Genomic DNA, 26,419 nt, shown 5'->3' with positions numbered 1-26,419 from the left:
GGTTGCTGAAATGAGCTGTATTCGTATTCTACCCGCTGTGTTTTATCCCCTTTGGCCGATTAGAACTGCAAAAGGGAGCAAATCGACAAGACTAAGTATTAGTCTGACCCTACAAAAAAATTTAATTTCTTTTCTTGACAATCTAAAGTGGATTGAAAAATTGAAACATTGCAGCGCACCTTGTGTCACTTCCCCTAAATTTGTTTAATGCGCCCCTCCCTGCACTCGAAGAGTGAGGAGGAGGCAGTTAAAATCTCACACTTTATGGGATCTAAATAACTCAAATTTCGGGTTTGTAAATTTATGATTATTATAGTTTTTAAAAAGAATCTAGGTATTTTCCAATTCTTAGAAAAAAATCAACAAATATTAAATCAGTTATAAAATTTATGTTCATTCAATTTTTATTTAAACCTACTAAATACATTTTTAAAAAGAAATATTTTCTGACAGTTTCAAACTCAAACTATTCGTGTTTAAAATTCTTGTTCATATTCCACTTTCCTCTGTGCTTCCTCAAACTTTTCGGCCGCGCGGCTTTGCTAGCTGCTGGGAAAATAAAATTTATGCCCGGTCCAGAACGCGCGCTTCTCACATTTCACAAGTGCCTAAGCAGCGCGTGTGTCATCTGATTGCGCCGGTTATTTATTGCTCTTGCGTTGAGATTACATGGGCATATAGGTATGTATGGCGTGTATGTTACGCGCTCGCAACGCACAAGGCCAGAATGCATTTTAAGCGGACGACGCGTCATTTTATTCATGGGGGAGTTATCTTAAAGTGGGCTTTTCCACGACGCATACATACACGCGTGTGCATTAAAACTTTCCAAATGAAAATATGTATGCACGAGCCAGAGTAGCTTGGCGTGTTCCGCTGCGGAATCGCGCCCGCCGAGGGAAAATTATTTATGCAACTTTTCGCAAACTGCTATGTACCACTGGGTAGTGTGGCAAAATTATGCACGCGTGGTTGCAGCTCTCGTTTAAAGAATGAGGCTTGTTTGCCGTTATACCAGCTTTTAAATTCACGCGTCGTCAGCCAGATTGGAGGAAAAATGTTGCAAACTCGGTGTTGCTGTGGAAAATTTTCTCTTCCGTGTTGCAGCAGGGAAACAACCGGGAGGATAACAAACAACTCTAGTTTACTTATTGTGTGCATGGAAAAGGTACTGCAATTCACAGAACAATTTAACGCACTTGTTGGCAAGCGCTAAAGCTGAACTAAACCCAAGAAAGTTCAAATACTTCCTGATGTTTCCCAACGCCGTAAATTATATTTAATTTAATCTTCATAACGAATTCCATGCATTAAATTTTTATGCGTACATCACCGTTTTTTAGCAATGCCTTAATAATTATTATTTGCCCTCGTGATGCCTGTGAATGCCAGTGTAGGTCAAATAAATCCAATATTAATTTGCCTAATGTTCCATCCTGTTGATTTGCAATCACCAAGATCCACCGCAGTAATTTCTCTGCATGGAATATCGTATGATCCTTTTGAGTTTCTATTCGAAACCGTCGCACTGCAAAATAATGGTTGAGTAGCCCTTATTGCGGCGAGCTAAATTTCAAACATATATAATTGCAAAGCGGTTGCGTACACCTACACATTCGCAATGCTCGCGTCCATATTGTCATTACGACTAGCAGATTTTGCGAGCAGCAATTAGGATTAACTGCCATTTCGGTTGCGGTTCGAGAAACAATCTGCTTCGAAGGCAATATGGCTGTCTCGCCACCGCTTTTGGCAAAGCCCACAGGGCCTTCGGATATGTGCCGGCTAAAAAGAAGCTTCAGCTCCGCTCGCTGGCTAAGCTCTTCGAGCAGATTGCCTTTATAGAGTCAGACAAGGGGAAATATTTAATGCCCAACGCGTAATGTAAGAGGTTTAATGAATAATACGCACCGGCTCTGCCTTTTTGACGGACAAGCCGCGCCGCCACGTACATTCACTCACGCGCTGGCCATGCTTCTTACTCGGCTTAGCCAGATTTGCTTGCGGCTTTGGCGAAACAGCATCAGCGAAACACAGGGGATAAAGCGATGCTAATAAATAATATGAAAAATGAGTCTTTCACAGTCACAGCACTCATCATTTCACGTTAATACTGCTTGGATCTATACTAATAAGAGTGGAAATCTATCATTTCCCCACTATTCCAATGAGGCTTGCTAAAATACCTGGTGCAGAGGGATCAATTTGTTGAATTTATCAAGGATAAAATGTATAATTTTCATATAAATAATCGCAATAAAAAATTCGTGAGTATTAAACTTACCACCAAATTTTTTTTACCTCTTAATGTGATTTTCAAATTATGCTCTGCTGGTTTCAAAAAACTCTGCTATATGTACCTGCACGGAACACATCTACCTAATTAATAAAATAATTGATTTCAGCAGCAGAGTCGCAATGCGTCGTTTTTTACAATCATGAATCGTATTTTATTCAAACAAATTGACTTAATTAGCAATTAATTACCGGCCGTTGAAATGACGCTCGCATTGTTTGCTCATAGCGCTGGTGAAAAATTCTAATCACTTAAAGCGAACGCGTTTTACCAAAATGAGAAAATGACTAGCTGACTATGAATGATCAGTCAGCGAGCGGTGGCAATTCCGATATGGAAAACGGGCGTCCGTCCGTTTGTTTTGTCTCGCTGTCGTTCTTGCCGCGTGGGTCGATACACGCGTATACTGCATAAGTGAAGTAGCTGAGTTTACTGAATGTCAACCGTCGTTACACATCATCAATCACACGACAGGCACACATGAGATTTTCTATCTCTCCTGCGCTGGCGGTGTGGTGTGCTCCTCTCCGCTGCGGGCGAATATAAATAAATTTGCTCCTCACGCAGTGCCGCGATATACGCGCTGCGACACTAAAAGTTTATTTGGGAACTTTTCAAACGATCTGACTCGTTAAAATCGCCCTAGCTGCTGTGGATGGTGCGCTGGAAATTTCGTTACGCCAGTTCTGCATTTCATAATTAATGGCTGTTCCGTCTATTTTTGCAGCGCGATATATTTCTCGGCCATAAATCATTTTGTGCGCGCTTGAGCCGCGTGTCTTTATTTGCTACGTGGAATTAAATAAATCTGGACTGTCTTTTTCGATGTAGGAAAAGGGCTGTGATTTGATTTACTTGTGTGTAATGTCCATAAATACCGTATAAATTTGGAATCCTATTTATGGTCAACACCGAAATATGACTTTGTATTTTACGACGCTTTGAGCTATAAACATGTAATATTAATTCAAGCTAATCATTTGAACTAAATACAATACGTTAAAATCCCAACATATGTTATGTAAAAAATTTATCTAAACAAAATTTCTTTGAACTCTCGTATCTCACAATATGATCACCAAGAAAACCTCTTTTGAAAACGCTCTCTTTCATCCAGAGAAAGATAATTAATCAGGTCGTGGGCAAATTAGAAATTCAAATTTCACATTATGAAACCAACTTTTCATTAAAATGTGAAAGGACGACACACACGCTCTCACGAAACAAGTGAAGCACGCGGCCCTCGGAAGCGAAATCAAATTTATCTGCACCCGTGCACCTTACTCTCTGCAAACATACGGCGCCTGGCGGGGGAGAAACGTAAAAAGTGAGGTCCGAGATATCTTATTTTCGCAGCACACCAGCCATCTAATGCATATTTATCACGAGTTGCTGCCTCAGCCCCGCAGGCGGGGGGAGAGAAGCAAGCAGTTGAATTTATTATTTTGTAATACCTCTCTAACGCTGGGAATTGCACGGCACTTTGCATAATTTAAGTAAGTGCACTGCTGCTGGTGCGCCGCCGATATCTTAAGAGATTTGGCGCTAATGCCCTTTGTGCGCCTCTCCTGATCGAAGTGAAAAAATCACACCCGCGGCAGCAACCAACCGCACGCATCCAACACAAGCCACGACCCTGCACCCCTCCCACGACGATCATCAATCAAAATTCGGGATTGTCAATTATTCAGCAATCGATCGATCTATTTTACATGTGACGCGCCTCTTCATTATGCGCTGGGAAAACAACCAGAGCTGGATCGAAATCTTTTCAACGCAAGAGTTACGGAAACAAATCTATTTAATTTGTTGTTCATGCGTTGTGGATTTTAATTAATCCTCCCTGGAAAGCAGCGAGCGTGTGGAGAAAAAAAATTTATGTTTTGGCTCTTTGATACCAAATCATTAAAACAAATATTACAACTATTTGCTTTACATTAATTAAAATTTTTCCGTATTTTTTATATTCATTTTTCCTTGTTTAGCTTGTTAAATAAAAAACCAAAAATTCCACATTTTTTGCGTGGTAGAAATGTTGGCAAAATTTCAAGAGTACATAGACAATACATGTTTATTTTATCATTATAAAAACCTCTTTTTGTTTGTCAAACGTTGAACATTGCACCCAACAAGCTCGAACTCCAGTTTTAATTGCATTGCAAATTTTGCCGCCTCACATTTACATAAATTGAGACAAACGAGGCAGGTTTGCCAGTGTTTATTTTCTAAAACGTGCCATAACCCTTGACGCACACACTTAAATTTTTCGCTCCTACCCTGACATTGTGCGCTTGAAAGAGCAGCCGACTCACTTTGCGAGCGTTTCCGCCTCGTGCTACCAAAACTTTTATTTAAAAGAACGGCACGCAGTTTTGAACGCAGACTGGCGCGCGCAAACTCACTCACAAACAAGGAATTGCAAATGAGGATTTATTCCGCGATAAATTCTCATTAGTCGAAGGCTTAATTTTACACTTCAGTATATATGTATCTCTAGAAATGTTTGTTCAACGCAGGACACAGATGCAAAGGCCGAGTTGAATTGGAACCTGCATTCCAATTTGAATCCTAATTTTCACATTTGCATATGCCAGCGCTCGCAACCAGATTCAAATTTAAATTTTCCTTTCACCTGAAATGATTTTTGCTTGTTCTCATGTGATTCTTGGTTAAAAAACTGATTATAAAAAAATATTTTAATTGGCAAATATCTATTTTTTAGCCATAAAATAATTGATTATAATATTTAATAAAAATCGATGTATACATTGTCAAAACATAATGCTGCGGGAAACACATATTGTTATAATAAAATTACAATGTACATAGGTGGTAAAAAGTTCCTTTTAAGTTGTATTAAGACTTTTATTTGGCATCATGCTAGTATTCACTGGACTTTCAATTGAGGAAAAAAGCAGGGTCTGCGTGTGCCAGAAACGTGGACTTCGTTTAAAATTGCGTGCCTCACAAATAATCTCTGGCTCCCTGTTATAATTAATTCCCCCGCGGAGTATTTTAAGTGAGTAAAGTTGCAGGCGCGTGCCGAGGCAGCTGCGTGGCGTGTGCCTCGAAATAAATGCGCGCACACACCGTTAATGAATTTCCCGGCGGCTTCTAATTGATCGACGCTGAGATTGGCCCGCTCTCACTTTATGCTTTATTATTTTGATACTAAAAGTGACGCAGAATACAAATTTCGGCGGACTTTGTCCTCCATGAATACAGCCTGGATGCTTTCGTTAGAAATAACACATGCTGCGGATGGTTTTCTTCTCTGCTAATATATACTGGATGCTGGGTTAGTAAGACTTAAAGAGCCGTCGTCGTGCTGAACACTTGGACATGACTCCGCTCACCTTCATAATGCCGTGCACTGCAGTTAGCAGGTTCTCTCCGCTTACAGAGCTTTGCAGGTGCGTGTTATATGACCGTTCAGACGAAAGGTATACCGTGAAGGAAATCCAGCTCATTCGCGTAATAGAATAAAACTAAAAAGGAGGCGGCGTTTCGATTATATCTTGTGCTATTATTATATATTTTATTACACATGAGAGTCACTATGTTAAAAAACACGAGCCTTCCGGCAGGGGGTGAATTTCAAGACCCTTCTTGAAGCGTACTGCTTATCGAGAAATTTCATACTTTTACGATCTAATGGAAAACAGCGGATAATATCATCCACTTTCAGACTGATTTTCATAAAATATAAATCACACTTTTGAAACAATGGCTCGAAAATTGTCAAGCGTTCCGCGGGTTTAGAATTTCGTCTCTCTTTCTCTCCAATTAGGCGACCGCACAAGACCGAAGCAGCCGGGAAAAGCGAGAGGCGCCGGTTATGTTTGGTGGACGCAAAAAAGCGGTGTCTGGTCCTCCGGGGCTTGGCACGCAGACTTTCGCATGCATACGTAATCTCTGCCTGCGCAGCTCTAGTTCCAGCTTATAAAATTTCCAAGATTATTACCAACAAGGCGCGGCCTTGTCCTGGGATTCGCACTGTCTTCTCTGTCATTAGCTTTGCTTGTACCATGCGAGAGGGAACATTTTGTCTTGCATGCAGTGCGACGAACAAAGTTTGCTTTTGTTTGCCGGCTTCTGTGTTTGTTTCTGCAGCGTGCTCGCGAGATTTAACTCCATTTTGAGGCACGCACAAGAGAGCACGGCGTTACGAGCAGCTCGCAGGCTGTCGGTGAAATGCAAATATCAATCAAGAGCATAGAGGCATGAAGTGAGAGTTGAAAGCTCAATTTGATGATGAAGAATTACAAAAAAAGTACAAATGACTTCAACTGCTTCATCTAAGAGATGACAGTGACAAATTGGCACGCTGGCAGTATTTAATTTCAACTACCGATTTATGTTCGCTCGATGATGATTATTAAAATATTTACGATAAATCTGAACGCATTGAAAATTGCAATTCAATAATTTTAATTAAACTTGGCCAACTCCGATCCAAAATTGCCAATAAAATAATTTATGACGTTTAAATACATTTTATTATAGCTCTTTTGGTCCATCATGAAACGAACACAATAATATTTTTTGAAATAAAAATGTGTTTCAACTAGTCTTTTTGTTAACTATGAGAAGTTTACAATCTCCCGGGTAACAATTAATTTGTACATCCTTTAAATCCTTGACTGAACACTATGATCACCACCTAAAAGGAAGTTCCCGATTCTGAGATTCTTAATAAGCCTGGAGATTTCAATTATTCGTTGCATCAAATGGTGAAATGGTAGGAAGTTTGGCATAAGTAATGAAGCAGTGCTGAGAATTGAAACGCGTTTCAGTTCAATTTTAAATGAGCGTCACTCGTTCCAGACACCACTCATCACATCTTATCATGCGGGAAAACAAAAGGACTCCTCCGGGTGATGTTCATTTGAATGGCTCACCCTCCGGCCTCATATAACGCCTAAGTAGAGCAGGAAGGCGCTCGATCCTTAGCATCCCTGGAATATGCAAACGTACATTAACGTCTAAGATGAACAAGAAAGCTAGCAAGTAGGCTTTTGGCGATGCACGTGGGCCTCCTTTAATGCAGACGCGCGAGACTTTGTTTATCAGGCTGAATATTTAAGTCGCTTGCTCGCGCGCTCGGTCTAGCCGAGTTAAAATCTCATTAAACACGAGGAGGAGGCTCCCCGCGAGGGCGAGATCTTGAGTTTTGGCGCGCTCCAGCCCGCTCAACCCTCCACCCCATTAATAATGAAGCAATAATACGTGACGGCTAATCACATTTGTTAATATTTCAGCTGGCATGCTCAAGCCGCGGGCTGAGTAATTATTTAAATTAGCGCCGCGGCGAGATATTCGGATTAATAATAATCCCTGGGTAATGAGGCAAAAACCAATTGATCAGCCCGCTTGACGCACATTTTAACAGCGGCACGGAGGCTGGTAATTAAATTTTAGCCGCCCACTGCCCGCATTTATTTTACGAGTTTTGTCTGGTCTCCCAGCCCCTATTCACTTTTATTTTTTAGCGCTGTGCCAGCAGGCTCCACATTTTCTGAACTTGTTTTTAAATTTGCATAATACTCCATTGATTTGGTTACGAAAATAGCCCAAATCAAATGTGCCTCCAAAATCGAGCTAAAATCTCTCAATTTAATGAATACCAATTAAGTTTGTGCTTTCAACTGTTATTCTATTGAGTTTCATTTTTTTAAATTATTTTCTTTTGTCTTCCAAATACTTCTTTGAAATGCGCAAGTTTAAATGAAAATTGCAATTATTCACTCTTCCAGTTGAAAACACTTCTGCAGAGTAAAACACGTAATACAAGGGTATGTGTTGCCTGCAATGCAAATTATATCAAGCCCGCCATTATTTCAGCCGCCTGTTCTCCCGAGCTTCTTTAATTGCTTGCACTCACAACAACGACCTCGAACTTTTGTGTTCGTCTGTTTCAAAGGCGAGGATTTCGCAACAAACTGTAAAAAGGATGCATGGGGAGCTTTAGCTACTCAGAGTAAAAGATAAATACAATTAAAAAGTTTAACATAAGAAGACATCCTTTGATAACAATTTGCACCGTTGACGCTAGAAAATTCTTTTAACATGAGTGCAACTGGCACTACTTACCACCTAAGTACTCAGCTTCTCAAAAAAGGATTAAAATAAAAGTACGATGCAACACATTATATGCTATCAGACTTGTTTTAGAATGTTAAGCAAAATTTTCTAGTCTGTGGGTTAGTGGGTCGCGAAATGCCATTCAAATAGCACTAACGTCAAATGGTTCCATTTCCTACACTCAGCAGGGATCTCATTGAAATTTGTATAATGAATAATGTAGGTCTATTTACTTTTAGAATAGAATTGCAATCACCAGAATCTAATCATACATATTATATATGTCTTTACTATGCTAACATCTCCAATCAAATGGTTTCAGTTCCCCCAACGATTCGAGGTCAACCTTCAACTGGATCCATGACAGTCCGCAAGGGAGGCTCGGTGACACTGGAGTGCAAGGCATCAGGCAACCCTGTGCCGACAATAACGTGGACGAAAAAGGTAGGAAAATACACACTTGTCGACTGCGCGCGTCACCTGTCAGCAGCAAAATATAGGAATGCTGGCACAACCACTTCCAAACAAACCGCACGCACGCCGAGATGGATGCGACTGAACTGTAAAAAGGGCTGATTTGCATTTTAACTAAAACAATTCCATTAAACGTCTTTATTATTGAAATTTCCCGCTATGCAAATGTCGCTCTTTTGACTGTGAGCACGTTTATGTTTTCCTGCCATGCGAAAGAAAAATACATATATACACACACACACAACAACAGCAAACGTTGCAAGTTGCTTGAGAGAAGTAATAAATGCTCGTTATTGCTGTCGTCACGGGTGAATTAATACAAGGGCAGGAAATTTGGAGAGCGAGCGACGCTTTCGGTGCCTTTTTGGGGTAAAAAGAGAATACTGCTTTGCTAGAAAAATAATTGGCTCGTTTGCGAGCAACTTTCATTCGCTGAGCGAATGTGCACAGCAGAATTGGCGCTCAGGAAATGGATCACATCTCGGCGCCGAGCTTTATACTCTCTTTCATTCCTTTCACAGCAGCAGAGTGCAATATTTGTCGGATGCCTTGATACCATCAGTGTGTTTGCGTTCCGGCCACGCGCTGGAACTCGGCCACTGCTTCGCTGTCTGCAACAGACAAAATAAAAGCCGCAGAAGCAAATGAAACAAATGCCGTGCACGCTAGCATTAGCCATGGTCTTCATTACGTCGCTCCTAATGCACCCGGCTCGCAGCAATCCCCTGCGCTGCATTCATTCACACATACACACACACGAGTGTTGAGTTCGTTCATCAGAAAATACAGCACACAACAGCCTGGGTCATTTTCTGATGCGATGCACTCTCACGTTGCATAAATCCAGCTGAATGGAATCTGAGAGGAATGGTTCCGTGCAAATGATAATTTTTTAATTTTCCCTGCTAGAATTGTATTTAAAATGCATCAAACGTTCACAAGGAATAACCATTTTGTGTTTATAGAATTAAACTATGAGTTTGTAACAAATAATTTCCTTATAAATTTTGTGACTGTGTTCATCTTGTTCAGTCAAAAAATTGCACAAAAATAGTTTCGATTAAAGAGAAATAAAATTGCGTAATCATTTTTTTCAAAATAGACTTCGATACATAATCATCTAAGAGATATCGTTTTAAATTTAGAATTACCTGATTTTATCAAAATTGCTTTGTCAGAAACACAATTACGACTAAAAAGGTTTGAATTTCAACATCTATGAAGAGATGGCGCAGAACTATTCAACTGAATCCTACATTGTCAAGTTTTGTTTGCAGATCCGCACTAGTTGCCCTATTCCACTCATGATCTCAACAGCTGGTCAAAGAGATCATTTTGCAAACGCTAAGTCAGTCAGAAGAGGCTTTATAATATGCTCGCAGCAGCTTCGCTGCTAAGTTCTGGCCGCAGCACTGGTTGCAATTCTCGCCCACTCAGCGCACCATGTGGGCGAGATGCAGTTCTTATCTCTTGAGGCAACGAGCGAGATTAGTCGAATAAACAATTGCGCGAATAATGCTTGTCGGCACTCGAGCTAGACGCTGCGCAACTCATTTGAAATTCATACCCTTTGTATAATGAACCGGGTATGATGTAAAAAATACAGATGTGGAAGCGGCTTCTTCAGCTAATTGTTGCTGGTGTTTGCTTTCAGGGTGGCACTTTGTTTGGCGGCGAAAAGACGGTTGAAGGATTCTCCTTGACTCTCGACCAAGTGGACAGACACCAGGCTGGAGTGTACCAGTGTTCAGCAAACAATGGCGTTGGACCACCGGCTACCATTGACATCAATCTCACCATCCTCTGTGAGTACAAATTCCGCTTTGATCCAATACAAGCAAAGCGAGTTGCGTCATCGACTAAAACTGTAGCACCCTTTAAATCCAACAGTGTCATATTTTTCACTAAAATCAATTTACGTTAGATTAGTATCAGTAATGCGATTAATTACATTTCCAAAAGCCATATTTGCAGAACAAAACTGACAGTGGTCAGTTGGATCTGAAACTGATTTCCCGTTTCCTTTTAATTAATAGTTAACATTTTGAAAATCAATCCCACAGACTACCACAACATAAAAAATCCTTGGAGATCAACTTGAACGAATCAATTTACTAGCTATAAATAATTGCGTTAATATTTTTAATATACAACTTTTTTAAAACTTATATCTTAAGGTTTCTCAAGTTCGTATCTTCAGTAGAACAAATCTCGACCCCTACTAAGAATCTGGATCGTTAAGCACAAAGTAATTGCAGCAGCGTAATTACACTTTTTACTCGTTACTGCGTCACCTCGGCTAGCTAACAAACTGAATTCATTTTACTCATTTTCTCTCTAGTGAATTTAATCACCTGACGGTTTGTGCGCTCGGCTGACTAAATGCTGAAACAAGCTGCCGCTCAAGTGTGAGAAGAAAAGAGCGCATTTGTGTCATCGCAGCAGCAGCACTTTTCATAATTACTCAGCACCTCAGGTGCATTGCAATTAAGCAGAGAGTCTAATCGCAAAAGTGGCGCGCAGTGTGGAGCCGGTGGTGACAAATGCGGAGCTGTTTCTTAGCCAACGAGCACACAGCACACACATATTCTCACTCGGCAGTACGGTGCGGCGGCTTCCTTGAGCGCACCTTGAGAATGATGTGAGCCGGTAAGCGCGCAAAAAATCAGCCAACGCAAAAAGAACTCAAAGGAGAACGGTCGTAATGAGTGTGGTTTACGTAAGCCGCACAGTTGTTAAATTTGACCTAATTTTTGCAATTCATACACCACTCCATGACATAATAGTTCAGGAATGAAAATATACCTTAGCGTGGTGAGAGATCTTTTAATTAATACGATGGTAAATAATTTCTTTTTTCGGCCCTTTATTTGGTAAAATGTGTGGTTTGAAAAATCAAGTATTTTCCCTGTACAAGATGTGACACATATAATTGTGAAAAAGTAAACATTGAACATTTCTGTGCTCAAATCAATTTTCAAGAAAAATTTTGATTAATTTTAGCGTTGATGTTTTATTTTTGTTCTTTCCAGCCAATAGGGCATCGGGAGACCGAACGAATAGATTAACAGGGTCATCAGTTGGAGCACCGTTTCACGCGTGCCGGGCGGCCCATCTACCCACTCGCCGCTTTTATTTATTATTGCTCCATTTGGCTTGGTTTAGTTGGCGTAATTAACACAGTCATTTGTTTGACATGCAAAACAAGCAAGCACAGTGGCGACCCCAATGCGGCCGCAACTTTTATGGGCTGACACTCAGAATGCCATCACCACCGACGCCGATGCCAAAGGGCACTCTGTTACAGTAAAAAATTCAGTGCAAAATGCGAGCACCCTGTCTGCCCTGGCACTCGCACTAGGCGTTTGGCGGTTAGAAAAGAAGGAACGCTCTCGCCCAAAATCAACTTTCGATAGTTTTTGTCCATGTAAAATTTTGTCTCGTGGACTTCAACTATTTCCTAAGTGTCGCAAAGTTATTGCTTACATCCAAAAGCTTTTATTTGTGATTTTCGCTCTCAAAGCCTAGAACAAAAACTAACAATTAATTTTTCCTGCTGGTAAATGCTAATGAAGGCAGTTATATGCACTCGAGGTGGCCATAATATCCAAAATTTTACTAAGAATCTGATTTTTTTCTTAAAAATTTGGTTTAGGATTTCAGAATACCAATCAATTGTTTGAAGTGAGTGCATAGATTTTTCTGAATTTGTTGCAGCAAAAGATCTGTAACAATGACAACGGAGAACAGAACTTAGCAGTCACTCTGCTAACGAGATTGAACATTGCGAAGCCTATGCTATTTTTTCATTTTTAATCCGTTTGCGAAAGCTGTGAGCTGTTAAGTTCACCCCTGCAGCTGAAAAAATAAAAAAAATCCAGCCGCAGGCAAAGCGTGACATAAACTGCAGTAATTCTGCGCTAATTGGAGATTTTTCGCCATGATAATTAGAGAAGGGACCGGGTGAGCTCCATGCTGTGTCTGCACTTGCAAAAATAAACGAGCAGCGCTGGCAAACACGCGGGGCAGTGTCCTTCGCTCTAAGTCGAAAATCGGATTAAGCCCAGATTATAGAGAGAACGCGAATGCAGCGGTATTGTGCCGTCTGGCGGGCGGCCGGGCAAACTGCTTTATTCAGATGGCATCTCGGGCGCTGCAACTCCGCCCGGCCAATTAGATTAGCGAATTTCCTTGACAGTTAATGCGATAATTTAAATCGCCAGCCAGCTTCGGTCGCTCGGCAATTGTGCAAATAAACACCTCTCTCTACCTTTGCCTGCCGGCTACGGCGGGGTATAAGTTACCACCGCGTCGTGCTCTTGGCAACAATAATAATGATAATAGTGGCGCTAATGCTGCATTGTTCCGTCGCCATTAGACAAAAGGAGCCGAATGAACTCTCTCGCGTGCGTTCATTATTAAATATGCTGGGCCCCAGAGTCCCTCTACTTCGGACAAAACAAACAAACAAACGAACCCAACATTTCACATACAAGCACGCGCGTAACAATACAGCTTACCAGTGGCTGTCCCCGTGTATGTATGCAACCGCCCTTCGCATCTCCCATCACGTCTATTGTTGAGCTGACCCGGGTCTGGGCCCTGTTTTGTTGCCAAATTCCGACACTGCAGGCAGTCTGAGGCCACCCTCGAGCCCCTTGGCTATTAAATTTGCGTCGGCTAATTGCGTAGGCGCATGTCAGCTCATAAGATGGTGCTAATCCGATATACTCATTGTCAGTGCTGTTAAAGTGAGGTTTGTGTGTGGCTTATCAATATATTTTCATGCAATTGTCAAAAAAGCACTCTTAATATGACAACTTAAAATTAAATAAGCAATTTGAATGAAGTTTTGAGTCAGATCATTAAATATTCGTGGTTGTATAAAATGTAAAATTAAACGTAACTCCAACCCACAAAGCTATTTTGCAGCGTTCATCAACATTGCCAGCAAACCTCTTATGAGTTACACATGAGCTACAGCCCATCTGTTTGTTTTTTGCATTTGTGGAGCAGAGCGGGTTGACGTTAAAAATTTATGACGGGCAAAAGTGGATGAAATGGCTGCATACATAATTGACTAGCATGATGGAAAGCATGCCGAGGTGAAACATGCATAAGGCGAATTAAGGTAGTAAAAAGGCGGAGGCGGCAAAAATGCAAAAGGGCGGGTCTCTTCATCCACTTTGCAAAATTTCCCAGTGCCGTTCACCGTGTGCTTTATTTTCTCATCGGTTATTCAGGTCAATGTATGCAAATTAAGTTGCATACACATCCACCCGCTGCTCTCTGCACAAAGTGCAATTTTTAGAAAAGAGCTTGCAAAATGCGCAATTTGTCTTCGAAATTGCATCGTTCAGCGATACACGAGATGCACGCTGCAAAATGAAATGAAAAAATGACACGTGTCTTTCAACTGGCTGTGTTTCTAAGCGTCGCTTCTTTCTCATCATGAGATGATCTAGTAATCAATATTAAGTCCTATTCACCAATCGTGTACCAAGGCCAAATCACAGAAACAAATTACTAGCCGGTGCCTTTTATTTTTCAATAATTAACACCTGATTGTCTCCAGTCGCCAAAGTCAATGGAGAAAAAATGGTGGAGCGTGGCGAATCAAAGAGCAAACCGTGCAGGTAGAGGCCTCTTCTTTACAAACGCACACGCACGAACGCTTCGGTAGGCCGGTGCGCACCATCTCCTCTGTCGGCTTGAAAGAAGTGATTTTGAAAAGACTTTGGGCAGCGGAGCACTCGAAAAATCGCCTCAAGGGGCGTCAATCAGCCGTTCTCAATCCACCCCTATTGATCTGTGAAAGGAAAAATCAAAATCATCGCCAAGGCGAGACGAATTCTCTCGAGTGTGTGTTATTTGCTTTTTAAGGAGATCCCCCAGCAGCTCCCGAGCCCCTCCAGCCTCGAATTACGAGGTAGCTGCACAAGCAGCACTCACACCTGAGACATAAAATTTTAATTGGACTAACACGCCTGATATAATATTAGATGACTTGGCATTCAAGCAATAATAGTAAAAGGTTATTACTACGTGTGTGCTGCGTAATTATCGTCCTTTATCCCTGCATATTCGTCTCCCTTTTGTGCCCTATGCTCACAGACACTAGCGCATATTTGTGCTTTGGCCGGGGGAAAGAGAAACGGCAAAATTTTATACGGGGACCATATCAGCTCCATCTGAATACTTATTAATATTGCATAGTGAAAACAATCAAATAATATTTAAAAAGAAAAGGAAACGGATAGGTTTTGTATTATTATATGCTAAGTAGTATTTTTGATGATCAAATGTTAACGAAAGAAGGTTTATCTAAAAAGTCAAAGATATTAAATGTCCAAATAATAAATTTATAAATTTATTCCTCAAGATATCTATGACTAACAATAAGACCTATTGCAAGGTTGGTTGATATTGCCTCAAAGAAAAGACTCTTGTTTATGACACTGCCACTTATGACTTTTTATACATTTTTGTTCCTTGTTTCACTTCCCTGTCCATAGATTTTGTCAGCGATATGCCCAATACATAGACAAGGACGTATTTTTCGCCAGCTGCTGCAGTGAAAATAAGGCATGTGAGGCACAAACCGCACTCAACGAAAAATAATTCAGCTGTATCATTATACGAAACGACCAAGGTAGCGCGCACACATACGAACATCCTATTATTGTGCGCGCCGCGCGCGCACCTTTGCACTAAAATATGACTTGGCATGAAACTTAATTGTTACACCGGAGCCAATTTCGCGGCGCGCTTGTCGGAGTTTTGTGCGAATTTATCGTGCTAATTTTCACTGCTAGCCACATGGGGATGTATTAAACTACTCTCTCGAAAAAATTCAATTGCACGCGAGGATCTCTAAGCTTGGCGTGGCAATTTGTCGAGTTTTTGCTGGTTTTGTTTTGAATTATTTAATTCAGACTGCAGGAAAACATCATTTTCCTTCCTTTATAAAACTTGCATTTCACGCTTCTCTTCCTTGTTACAGAAATTAAACATTGCTGTCGAGTTGTAAACCAATACAGATACGTTAGAAATTCTCATATCAAAGTCATGCCACATTAGTCGCGTTTTTCTCACTCAAAGAGTCAAAAAGCAAAAATTTTTCTTTGACACAGAGCAAACAATGCGAGAAAAATCTCTCCCGGCAGATATGCCCGCTACTCTGCTTATCAAAAGTGGGTGCCGGCAGACTTTTTGCATATTAGGGCATGAAAAGGGTTGCATGCAAATACGATGGCACAAAATAAGACCGGCGAGCATCCATTTACAAAGCAAACAGACCTGTTTCCGCCGATGCGCACTGGCAGGCGTCTTTTTTCCATTCATTCGCTGCCGCCGTGCGCGTTTGTATAAAAGGGCGCGAGCACAATTTCTTCCAAAAAGCTAACCCGAGGGGAACACCGTTCATATACTTTGTGGCCGCGCTATTTTGGGGGAGTGCGTGTCACCGTGGCTGCGGATGCTTACGCACGTAACGTGCCTCTCTATTTTACGCAAACTGATCGAAATGGTCATATTCATGTTTCAGATCCACCAGAAATCCAGGTAGAACGCAGCTGGGTTCACTCTGGGGAAGGCTACGAAGCTCAGTTGGTGTGCATCGTCCACGCTGACCCACCTGCAATAGTAAGCTCTTTTTATCCAATTAGGAGGGGTTTCGCTTGAATTGCAAATTTTGACGTAGGGAAAAATTGATGCTGCGCATTACAAAAATCAATATTCGCTGGCTGAATAGATTTTCAGTAAAAATGTGCGGTGGATTATCGGTGGCGAAAGCGAACATTTTTTTGCATGTGCCATCCTTTTTGTCTTTGGGACTACTAATGAAAAATTTGCAAGTCTTCCTCTGATTAACGGGAAAAGGACTGTCACTGTGTCAACTGTTATTGAGCCATAATTACGGAGGTTTTCAAAGAGGAGCTCAGTTTTAGCATTTCTGATTGTTGGAGCCCGATCATGATCCGTCTAAATTCTCTTGGTTCAGTTATAAATCCACTGTCTTGTGTGATAAGGGTTCTACGCTTTCTTTGAAAGCAAAGGGTCTCTCTATCTCCAGTTAAAAAACTTTCAAGAGATTTTTACAACACCGTTACCCTTATGATGATTCATTATTTGAAAGAACTAAAAAAAGGTTGAAAAATAGTTGAGCCAGTTTGAAGCAAATTTCACTTAAGGTAGGTATGCAACGTGCTGAGCAGAAGTGCTTTCACGGCTGCATATACTTTACCGTGCAACCTTTTACGCGCATTAAGCTGTCGAGAAAGCCCTAAAAACCTGCCTGCCATCAGTGTGGGTGGATGAAACAATAATCGCACGTTAATCCTCGCGCTGATTTATCGGGTGCCATTAGTCTGCGTATTACGCGAGCAACATCAAAAAGTGCAACCGCGAAAGGATTTGCCGCCGTTCATGCTGGCACACTTTTTACTGTCTGCTTTTTTATTATTATGAATCTCCAGAGATGTACTTTGCGGGCCCAAGAGGAGAACGGGGACCGTACATTTTGCGTTCGCCTTTTTGCGCCCTCGCTGCGTTTTTCTTGCCTCCTGAGCGATTAATTAGACAACCACCTACGTCGGCGGTTGCGGAGAGTATGTGTATGCAACCCACCGCCTTCGCATTTCTCTCCCGGCCGCGCCATAAAAATGTCTGGAACGCTCTTCTTTCTTTCTTTCTTTCCTCTTTTTTCTATTTTCACTTGCCACGCGCGCCGTTTCGCCGCACGGAGCGCAATTTTCCAATGTCGCTGCTGTGCAGGCGCCGGTCGTGTGGTGCAGACCCGACGCGTCTGCACACTTCTGCCCCTGCCGGGAAAAGAGGGAGGCATTTGACCCGGGGTGGCGGCCGCGCCTCGTACGAATTCGCAGCTCTCACGCCAGCAAGCGGGGGGCTGCTACCGAAAGGGAAATTTATGGCGCATTGTCCGTGAATTACGTGTAATTACTTTTAATGGATGTTTTTCGTCCTGGGACTTGCGAGGGAAAAGAACGGGTGCATCAATTGCCTCCACTCTGATAAATCTGCCAAGTGGGTTTTCCAAAATAATCCCTTTCTCTTCCAAAGAGTGAGTTTAATTTAGATTAAATTGGCTCCGTTTTCGAAAGGAAAATTGATAACAGTTGTGGAAGCAAGCCAGAAAAGTTCGCTGAGAAATGCAAAATGATATTCCTGCTTGGAAGAAAAGTTTCCGAGAAATTTACGATTCATTGAAAATGCAGTAACAGTGCGATGAGTGTTAGGTCGCACGTGCAGCGGCTTGCATATTCATGTAATTTGAATGCCCTAACAAGAAGAAAACTAACAGAAAAGTTGCCGGAAAAAGAGGGCTGAAAAGAAAGGGCGGTATTTGTTGAGCTGGTGCCATAATTCTGAGGAAATAGTAGCGTAGTAAAGTGCAGCACGACGACAAAGGGGGGTCTCACGCAAGGAGGCCATTTGCAGCGAGAAAAGTAGTCGAGGGCCGCAGATGTTTCCCTCCTGTTGCAAATCAGGATTTGAGATTTGTTATTCTTCGCCCAGTAGCTAACATATTTGGGAAATTAAAGAGAGCACGGCCAGGGGTGGAGATTTCCATCGCAACCAAGAATTAATTAAGAACTGTCCCACCAAAGTTCACCCTCTTCTCGTTTTGTGTAATTAAGATTCAACTTATTTCCGGCAATTTAGAGAGGGTTAGTAATTAAGGGTGCGGCGTTAATGGGAACTTTGGCACAGTTTGATGAAATTCCAGTACTTGATAAAATTCCAATACTTGATACTTTAAACAAAACTCCTTGGTAGCAAAATATATCCGCTTACATGAGTTCCACGACGGACACCTAATATGAGATGATCAGTCTGATCTTGTCCTTTGAGAACGCCAATTTGACAAATTAATATGCGTAACGAAGCACTGAGGTTTCAATCGGCAAGCATCACAGGGATCCGCCAAACAACCTTGTGCCATTATTGGTTGCTAAACTGGAAATGGGGCGCAAACATCATCAACGGTACACCACCCGGGCGGCAATTCAGCGCTCGAGCATCAAGTGATGCACAGTGCCCTGAGGGAGGTGCGCCGTGCTCTCTCGCTCTCATCATCATTGAACATGCACATAAGCAAGCAAGCGACACGTTGTAATAGAGAAACAACCTCTAGTATAGGCAGGCAGATGTGATTACACACTGCGCTCATCGTGTGTTCTGGTATTTGGGCGGAAGTGCCGCGGGGTCCTCGCATTTTTATTGGCAAAGGCATACCGATTGTAAATCTGGCTCGCTCACCTGAGCGATTTATGGCCTACGGTAGTGTGCAGCGCAATAACTCACACCCCGTTCAATACCATGTGTACCAATAGCACTAACGGTTCCATCTATCAGGCTTTAGCCTACACTTAAAATACCATTCAACGGATATGAGCCGCTTTAGCTTAATTCGCTTAATTCCTAATTTACGCTCATAATAATGGGTGAAATTTTATTATTACATTTCATTAAAAAAGATATATCGATTTCTGGGTATGCTCATAAAATAAGAAGAGTAGTTAAGTTGTTGTTGGATCAGTGAAGCAAAACATCACTGATCCTTTACCAATTGTGTTATTAATATCACAAATTAACATTTACACCATTCATAAATCTAACAAGTTTTATTTGAAAATTTGGGAGTAGCAGTATTTGAATCATAAATTAAAATGTTTAACGAATTCTATCTTAATATACACATGAAATTTTCAAAAGACTTTGCAAACAGTAATTGCGGGTGGCGAACCATGAAGAATAAATCCTAGCTCAGTAATGAACGGGCGCAGTTGAAACAACGAAACAAAGTACATAAAGCTGGTTAAATTCTCTGTCTGCCAAGAGAATGCTTGAGGAGAAGCTGAGTTGTATAATGGACATTTCGGAATTAAAACTTATAGTGTTTGCTCATTGCAGCTGCCGTTGTGCTCGCTCAACTGCGGTGAGATCGTGAAAAGTGAGCCAGGAGATGCGGCACATTTATTAGCACGAATATTATGAGCACCGCGAGCTAGACAAAAGTTGTAATCACCTTAACTATAATTCATTCCACTGGGCAATTTCGCGTGAATTCAACTGATGTATAACATTACCTTTTGTGAGCCAAGCATGAATAGAAAGAAAGGCGTTAAAATAAAGAAAATTACTCTTCACGTTTCACGCGAAACAGATACATACGCAATCACAATTGCCCTGAAACAACATCATTTAAGAGCACAAAGGGCAGCGAAACCGCCGAAACAAGGCTCATTTATGTTGTTCTCTTATCACGATGATCCTCGCCGGCAACAAAGCGTTCGTAATTTATTAGCCTAATTTTCGCAATAAAGCCAGCGAAACAATGAAATTGAATGTGCCGTGTCGACGGGGAGGAGGGAAAGCGCGGAAAATGCGCGTGGCGTGCCGAAGCAGAGCCGGCTGACAATAAAGCCGCCCTCTGATCTTTCCCTCCTGCACAGCACACAAGGAAATTAAGACAACGCACGGCATCTTGCAAAGCTCGTCCGGCGTGCGCAAACAAGACCATTAGATGTTCTTTTTATCGGGGGAGATGCGTCCAGCAGTAGTAATTAAGCACGTAATAAACCGTGTGTTGTGTTGCAGGTGCAATGGCATCACGACAGCTTCGCCCTCGAGCCCAACGACCGCCGCAAAATGGAGACCAAGGGCACAAAGCACACTCTTTCCATCAGCAATGTGCAGAGCGGTGACTTCGGAAACTACAGCTGCGTCGCCGACAACAGCCTCGGCAGAGCAAAGAAGTACATGGAGCTGTCAGGTAAAGACAAAAATGTTAATTTTAATTTAGAATGAAACTTTGAGAGCTGCTACGAGGAATTTGATGATTTTATTGGGCAAAAAGTAATGAGAACAAACGGTTGAAGGTCTTAAACTTTCTATAAATAATTTTTGCAAGAGTGTACTTAAATGTAGACCGATTAATACTCAGTAGACAAACTGTTTATTTATCGTGTCTGAAAATAACAGTGTGCGATTAATATATTAAAGTTTCACTGTCATTAAAGATTGCTCTGCGTTTAAAGTCAAAATTGCCCAATGGGAAAGTCAGAAACCCTGAGGTAGCTCCTACAATATGTGTGAGGCTAGGCTAATTGGCTGGGGACGAGATAGGTGGATGCATGCAAATTTGATGACGCTTTTTTAGCCCCCCTGGTTTTGGTTATCTCTTTCTCTCTTGCTTATTGATGAGTCGTGGGACTGACCAACAATGGCTTCACGCAGGTGTTTGGTGGATAATTTAATAGTTTAAGCCGCGATTCTCTTACTTATTAACGATGCGACCTTCAACTCTGGCGTGAGTGTGTGTGTATGTTGGTTTAAGCTTTTTGCTTCATGCATTATTCACTTATTTTTCGGCGCAGATTTTATGGGCGCGGGCGCTACAAAATGACCGATGCGATAAAGCAAACAACACTCTCTCTCTCTCTCTCTCTCCCTTCTCTACATACTTACTAAACCTAGCACGAGATATGCACGCTGTTTCCTGATGCGGTGTTGTTCTGTTCTTTTTATTGCTACACTCGTGCGCCGTGTTTTCTGAATTTTGTACACTTTATTGTTAGTCGATATGGATGAGAAAAGAATATTGAAAGCGAGTTTCTCACAAAGCATGTTCGACGGTTTTAAAAGCGGTGGTGGTGTGGTCATTATTATATTGGTTTACGACTACAATATGTAACACTTCTTGCTCTCTTCTGAAAATAAAACGCAAATGTTGGTTTAATTCATTAATGGTTGGCGATGTCGACAAAATTTAACAATTATTTCGTTTCGCTAAGTTTAATCCAACATTTTGCTTTTGTATACCCTCCATAAACAAGCAAAACTTTTGAGATCCAAGAAAACAATACAGAAAACCACGAGGATAACTCACATTTCCACTCTTTCCTACACTACACACCAGCCAAAATCTGCTTGCAAACTTTTGGTGTTATTGTTGACGCTGGCTTGACGCAAAAAGTTCTCTCTGTGCTTTCTCCCCTTTCTCTTTCTCTTTCTCTCTTTCTTGACAAATGACACCCCAAGATTAACGCACCCCCTGTGGTGTCCACCAGGGCGACCGAGCGTCGTCGAGTTCAAGTCTGAGCCCTACAGCAGAGGCCGCGACTTCTACAACCTGAGCTGGGAGGTGACCAGCTGGCCGCCACTGGAGGAGGCGCGTCTCCTCTGGCGGCGGGTGCAGCTCAACGAGACGCACCCTATGCCAGGGAAGTGGCACGATGTGGTGCTGGCGCCCAACCCCCGGACGGCGGTTGTCGGCCAGGTCACGGGCGACGGCAACAAGCACAAAGCGTCCTACGTGATCCGGCCGCTACAGCCAGGCAGTGTTTACGAGGCCGTCGTGCAGGCCCGGAATCGCTTTGGCTGGGGCGAGGTTTCAGACCTTCACAAGTTCTACACCAGGGGTTCCAGTGGTCAGTATTTTATCACACACTCTGCTACATTTATGCTCTTTCTTTTATTGTCATTTATACAAACACACCGCAAACGTACCCACCCCCTGCTTGTTGATCCGTCCGTATCGTGTCGTTTGTCAGTCTATAGTACTCGCATCATGAGATAAGTCATGTCAAATCATTAGCTGAGAAAGTGCGTGTTTTGTGAGAGGAGGGTCGCATCTGACAAAAATTAAATCAAATTAAAAATTGGTCAATACCGCTGCGTTCCTTGCTCTCTTGTGTCTTCATTTACATGTGCGCATGCAATTTCTGTCTCAAGCAGACTAATTAATTTGCAGAATTTCAGATTTTTCGTAAAAATGTATAGGACAGCGAAAGCATTATGATTTGTGTAATATATGTGCCTCTCAATAATTGTGAAAAAATTCAATTAACCCCGAATAGGTATACTCATTAAATTTGAATTCCACAGAGAGCTTGCTGGAAGAAGCAGCCAACGATATCATGGGCGACGCGGGTCCACACGCGAGCACCAAGGGCATGGCTTCGGCCTCCACCCCGTCCCGCCCCCACAGGACTGTGACCCCGGCGCTGGTGCTGCCCATCCTGGTGATTCTCATCGCCGCCTGCAACTTTGTTTAGACTGACCTCCACACCACGAAGGTGCGATTTTGATCGTAAATAATGTTCACGCAGTCGAGATGTCTCTATTATTAATATTTCCACATTCTCGTGTGCGCATAAAGCATATATACAAATTTTGACTCTCATCCGAGAGATATTATTTTACGCGCGGTGAAAACGATATTCAGAGAGAGAAGATGGAAAAAACGCACAACGCCCTTTTTTAATGATGTAAGCCAATACATGCCGCGGTCGCGCACATATGAAGACGTCTTTTGCATGATTAATGGCCGCGCTTAGCCGCTATCCATGTTGTATTATGCTGATCAGATTCGAAATTTATTTCTTTTTTTCGGCTGCATATTAAGAATGATCATCTGACTCGAGAACGAAATAGTTTCGCTACTCCCGCTGGAACAATAACATTGTCAACTTGGCAACGCAATACACGACTCAGCTTTTTTACCAGCCTTGAGAACAGATCTTCCGAGAAGAAATGCTCTCAGTCGGTCTTTATTTTTTCTAGTAAATTTCACGCTTTGTGTCTCGACATACGTCTTGCACCAGCTGTTTAATCCTGGTCACGCCTCGAGCCGTTCAAATGAATCTTTTTTCTGGAAATATTATGTGCCATTTTTGCACAAGACGCGCAACAGTCGTGCGAGAAAATAAAGAGCTTTTCTCGCTTTTGAATGCCTGAAGAAAATACGTCGACTGATATACACAATCATTAAGCAAAAAACTCGGAAACCCAACGCTTGTAACACAGAGAGAGCGAATAGCTGAATGCGCAAATTCATTTAATGATGCTGATAATGACATGCCGGCAGCAACAAGGTATAGAGCCACTGCGGTTATGCTATTATTATTACTTTTCACGCCGGATTGCAAATCGAATGACAATGATCCATTTAATTTCCCAGGAGCTATATGATACTTGTGAATGCGTCCGACAAGCTAAAGCAACTTTCTTTGACTTTTTTTATTTATTCATTGATAGGTTCACCTTTTTTAAGATGATCGCAAACCACTTGCAAAATATCTGCGTCCCAATAACATCGGCGCACGGGCCTATTTGGAGGACGCTCAGACCAAAATAGGACTAGCTCTTTTTACTGTCCACGCACCAGGGCCTTTTTATTGAAACACTTGACATTTGTCCCGTGAAATTAATTCACGCATGCTGGAAAGGTGCAAACTAGCAAGTAGCAAGGAAATCTTTTGCAATCCTCCCGAATCTGAATGGACTCGTCATTGCAATGCAATAGAATCAAATGTGGGCACAAATCAGCCCGCACTTAACCCCCCAAACATCGCTTGAATTCTCACATTGCTAGTGCACGCGAAGCATGCCCTGAAAAGTGCGCGCCAACGGCTTGGTTAAACTAAACAGCTTGGATTCTTTCATTTTACTTTAAACCCCGAGAACTTATAAACATCACTGCAATGCTTTTGTATATTGAGATATGTAGATCCTAATACATATATATCTTTTTCCATTCCTGGAATCAATTTCACTTCAAATACCAAGCATGATATTAACTTATATTGCTTCATGGATCATGAATGTGAAAACGATTATCAAATCTCCAGAGAAACAATCTACATTAGCAATATTGAGAATCAACTATACTCATGAAACTAATTTTCTGTATTTTCAGGGTGCAGATGGTTCACAGGCGTTTCCGCATCATCCTTGGCACACCTTGGCGTATATTATGCAACCACCCGATCACTCTTTCTCTCTATATCTCTCGGCTGCACTCCCCTCCCGTTCACCCACACAGACAGACACACTTTGGCGGCGCATAATCACCGCACAACCAGTCAATGGAAGGAAAGAATTTTAACCCAAGCAAAAAGACATCATTATCTCTCCTCATCAAATCATCACGCTGCATGACGCTGGCCAACCAAGCTGCAATCATCATCCGAACATATACAGTATATTCCGGTCTTATACTTCCCGCAGCGCGATCCTCATCATTTGCCCCGCCACAAACCGACAAGTGTAATTACCGAATGGATTCACAAGAGAAGAGAGTGAGTGTGCCGCGCACGTTGCGTGAGAGGCGAATTTGAATGCACCTGTCTTACTTCATCCAGTGGACGACGTTCGTGTTTTTTGGTTTCGCGGAAAACTTTTTAGGCGGCGGTTTCAGACCAAATCGAACCATAACAGTTGCTTTTGTTTGCAATTTAGTCCTCGACAGGATTTTAGACTTTTGGTTTTAGTCCCGCTTTTTTTTGTTTTCACCAACAACTGCCGCCACGTACCAGGCTACGCAATTTGTGCTGACTGAGAATTGGACTCGGTGACAAAGTAACTAATTAATTTAATGCATAAGATATGAATTGTGTACCATTCTTGTCTGTGAATTTAACGTTTAAATGAGATATGTGGCAAATAAGCTGTTGAATCTTCGCACCTGCATTTTTAAGCTGATGTTTCCTTTTATCTCTACAAAAGTGTTTTGCAACATTTCAAAATCTTCAACAGCTGTTGTATTTGTCCATGTCATGAATGTAAATAATAATTTGATGTGAGAAGCAATGCGCGATTGATATCAACTAACACAGTAGAGTTATGTTCAGTGTTTTGTCGAAATTGGTGTTCTATTCACTCTACGATTTTCTGCGTTTCCCTCAAAAGTTGTTTTCCCTCTCTGCATTGCATTAAAAACCGCATGTAAGTGTGCTTATTTTTGAAAATTCAAATACTAATAATTTATTTTGTGTACTACATGTAAATATATTGTCACACACAAACAACACAACTACCATTATGAGATTATTTACCATCTGAAGAAGCAGCGACTCTTGATGAAAATAACAAAATTGTAATATTAGTCATTACTCTTATGGCTAGAGCTATAAAGAAATTTGAGAAATCACCCCGGCACAGCCCCGAAAATTTTGAACTCGCGTAATTGTATCGATCCATGTGCCATTCGATTGAATGTCATTTTGTCATTAAACACTCACACATTCATTCTTAAAGGGGCTAAGTGTCGATGATCAATATGTTTCGAAAGCTAAATAAATTTAATAACGAACCTTGACTTGTAAGCTCAGCTTGTTTTCTTTCAGAAACAAAAAATCTTTTTGCGTCTAGCAATCTGTAGACCAATAAAGCCAAGCAGATTGGGAGAATCGGCCCAATAATGATGGTAATGGTCACAAGCGATCCCGCTGAGTCATCGCCGACAATTTCCTAACACACATCACCTCAAATACGCCGCTATCAGGCCAACGAATATGAAAAATAATATACAAAAAGGCAGGCGGAAAATAATATCACTGCTGTGTTTTTTCTCCTCTCTCGCGATCCAAAGAAGTGAGCTGGAGTAATAATGGCACCACTTGTGAATCGGACTCAAGAGCCCCAGCCAGGCGAAGGCATCTTTTCCTTTCATTCGCTGCTCTGTGATTGACAGCACAATAAAATAACAACCTCCTCGCTCCTTCCACCTATGGCGCTCGCAATGCAGTGACTTTCAAG

At 41.8% G+C, this 26,419-nt stretch overlaps 1 protein-coding gene across 1 annotated transcript in view; it reads left to right on the top strand.

Moving 5' to 3' along the window:
* The window catches only part of LOC135942504 (lachesin-like), a 115,671-nt gene extending 89,685 nt beyond the window's left edge, over positions 1-25,986 (top strand). Inside the window, exons 4-10 of the mRNA XM_065488637.1 lie at positions 8,703-8,824; positions 10,509-10,659; positions 16,401-16,498; positions 20,477-20,651; positions 21,949-22,308; positions 22,766-22,956; positions 24,579-25,986. Of these exons, the coding sequence (XP_065344709.1) occupies positions 8,703-8,824; positions 10,509-10,659; positions 16,401-16,498; positions 20,477-20,651; positions 21,949-22,308; positions 22,766-22,935 (1,076 nt within the window). The 3' untranslated portion in view covers positions 22,936-22,956; positions 24,579-25,986. The remainder of the gene's footprint in view (positions 1-8,702; positions 8,825-10,508; positions 10,660-16,400; positions 16,499-20,476; positions 20,652-21,948; positions 22,309-22,765; positions 22,957-24,578) is intronic.
* Positions 25,987-26,419: the final 433 nt, after the last annotated feature.

The sequence above is a fragment of the Cloeon dipterum genome, chromosome 4 (assembly GCF_949628265.1).
Source record: "Cloeon dipterum chromosome 4, ieCloDipt1.1, whole genome shotgun sequence".
NCBI lineage: Eukaryota > Metazoa > Arthropoda > Insecta > Ephemeroptera > Baetidae > Cloeon > Cloeon dipterum.
Note: the sequence above shows the minus strand (reverse complement) of the source record. Positions and strands in the feature narration are given on the sequence as shown.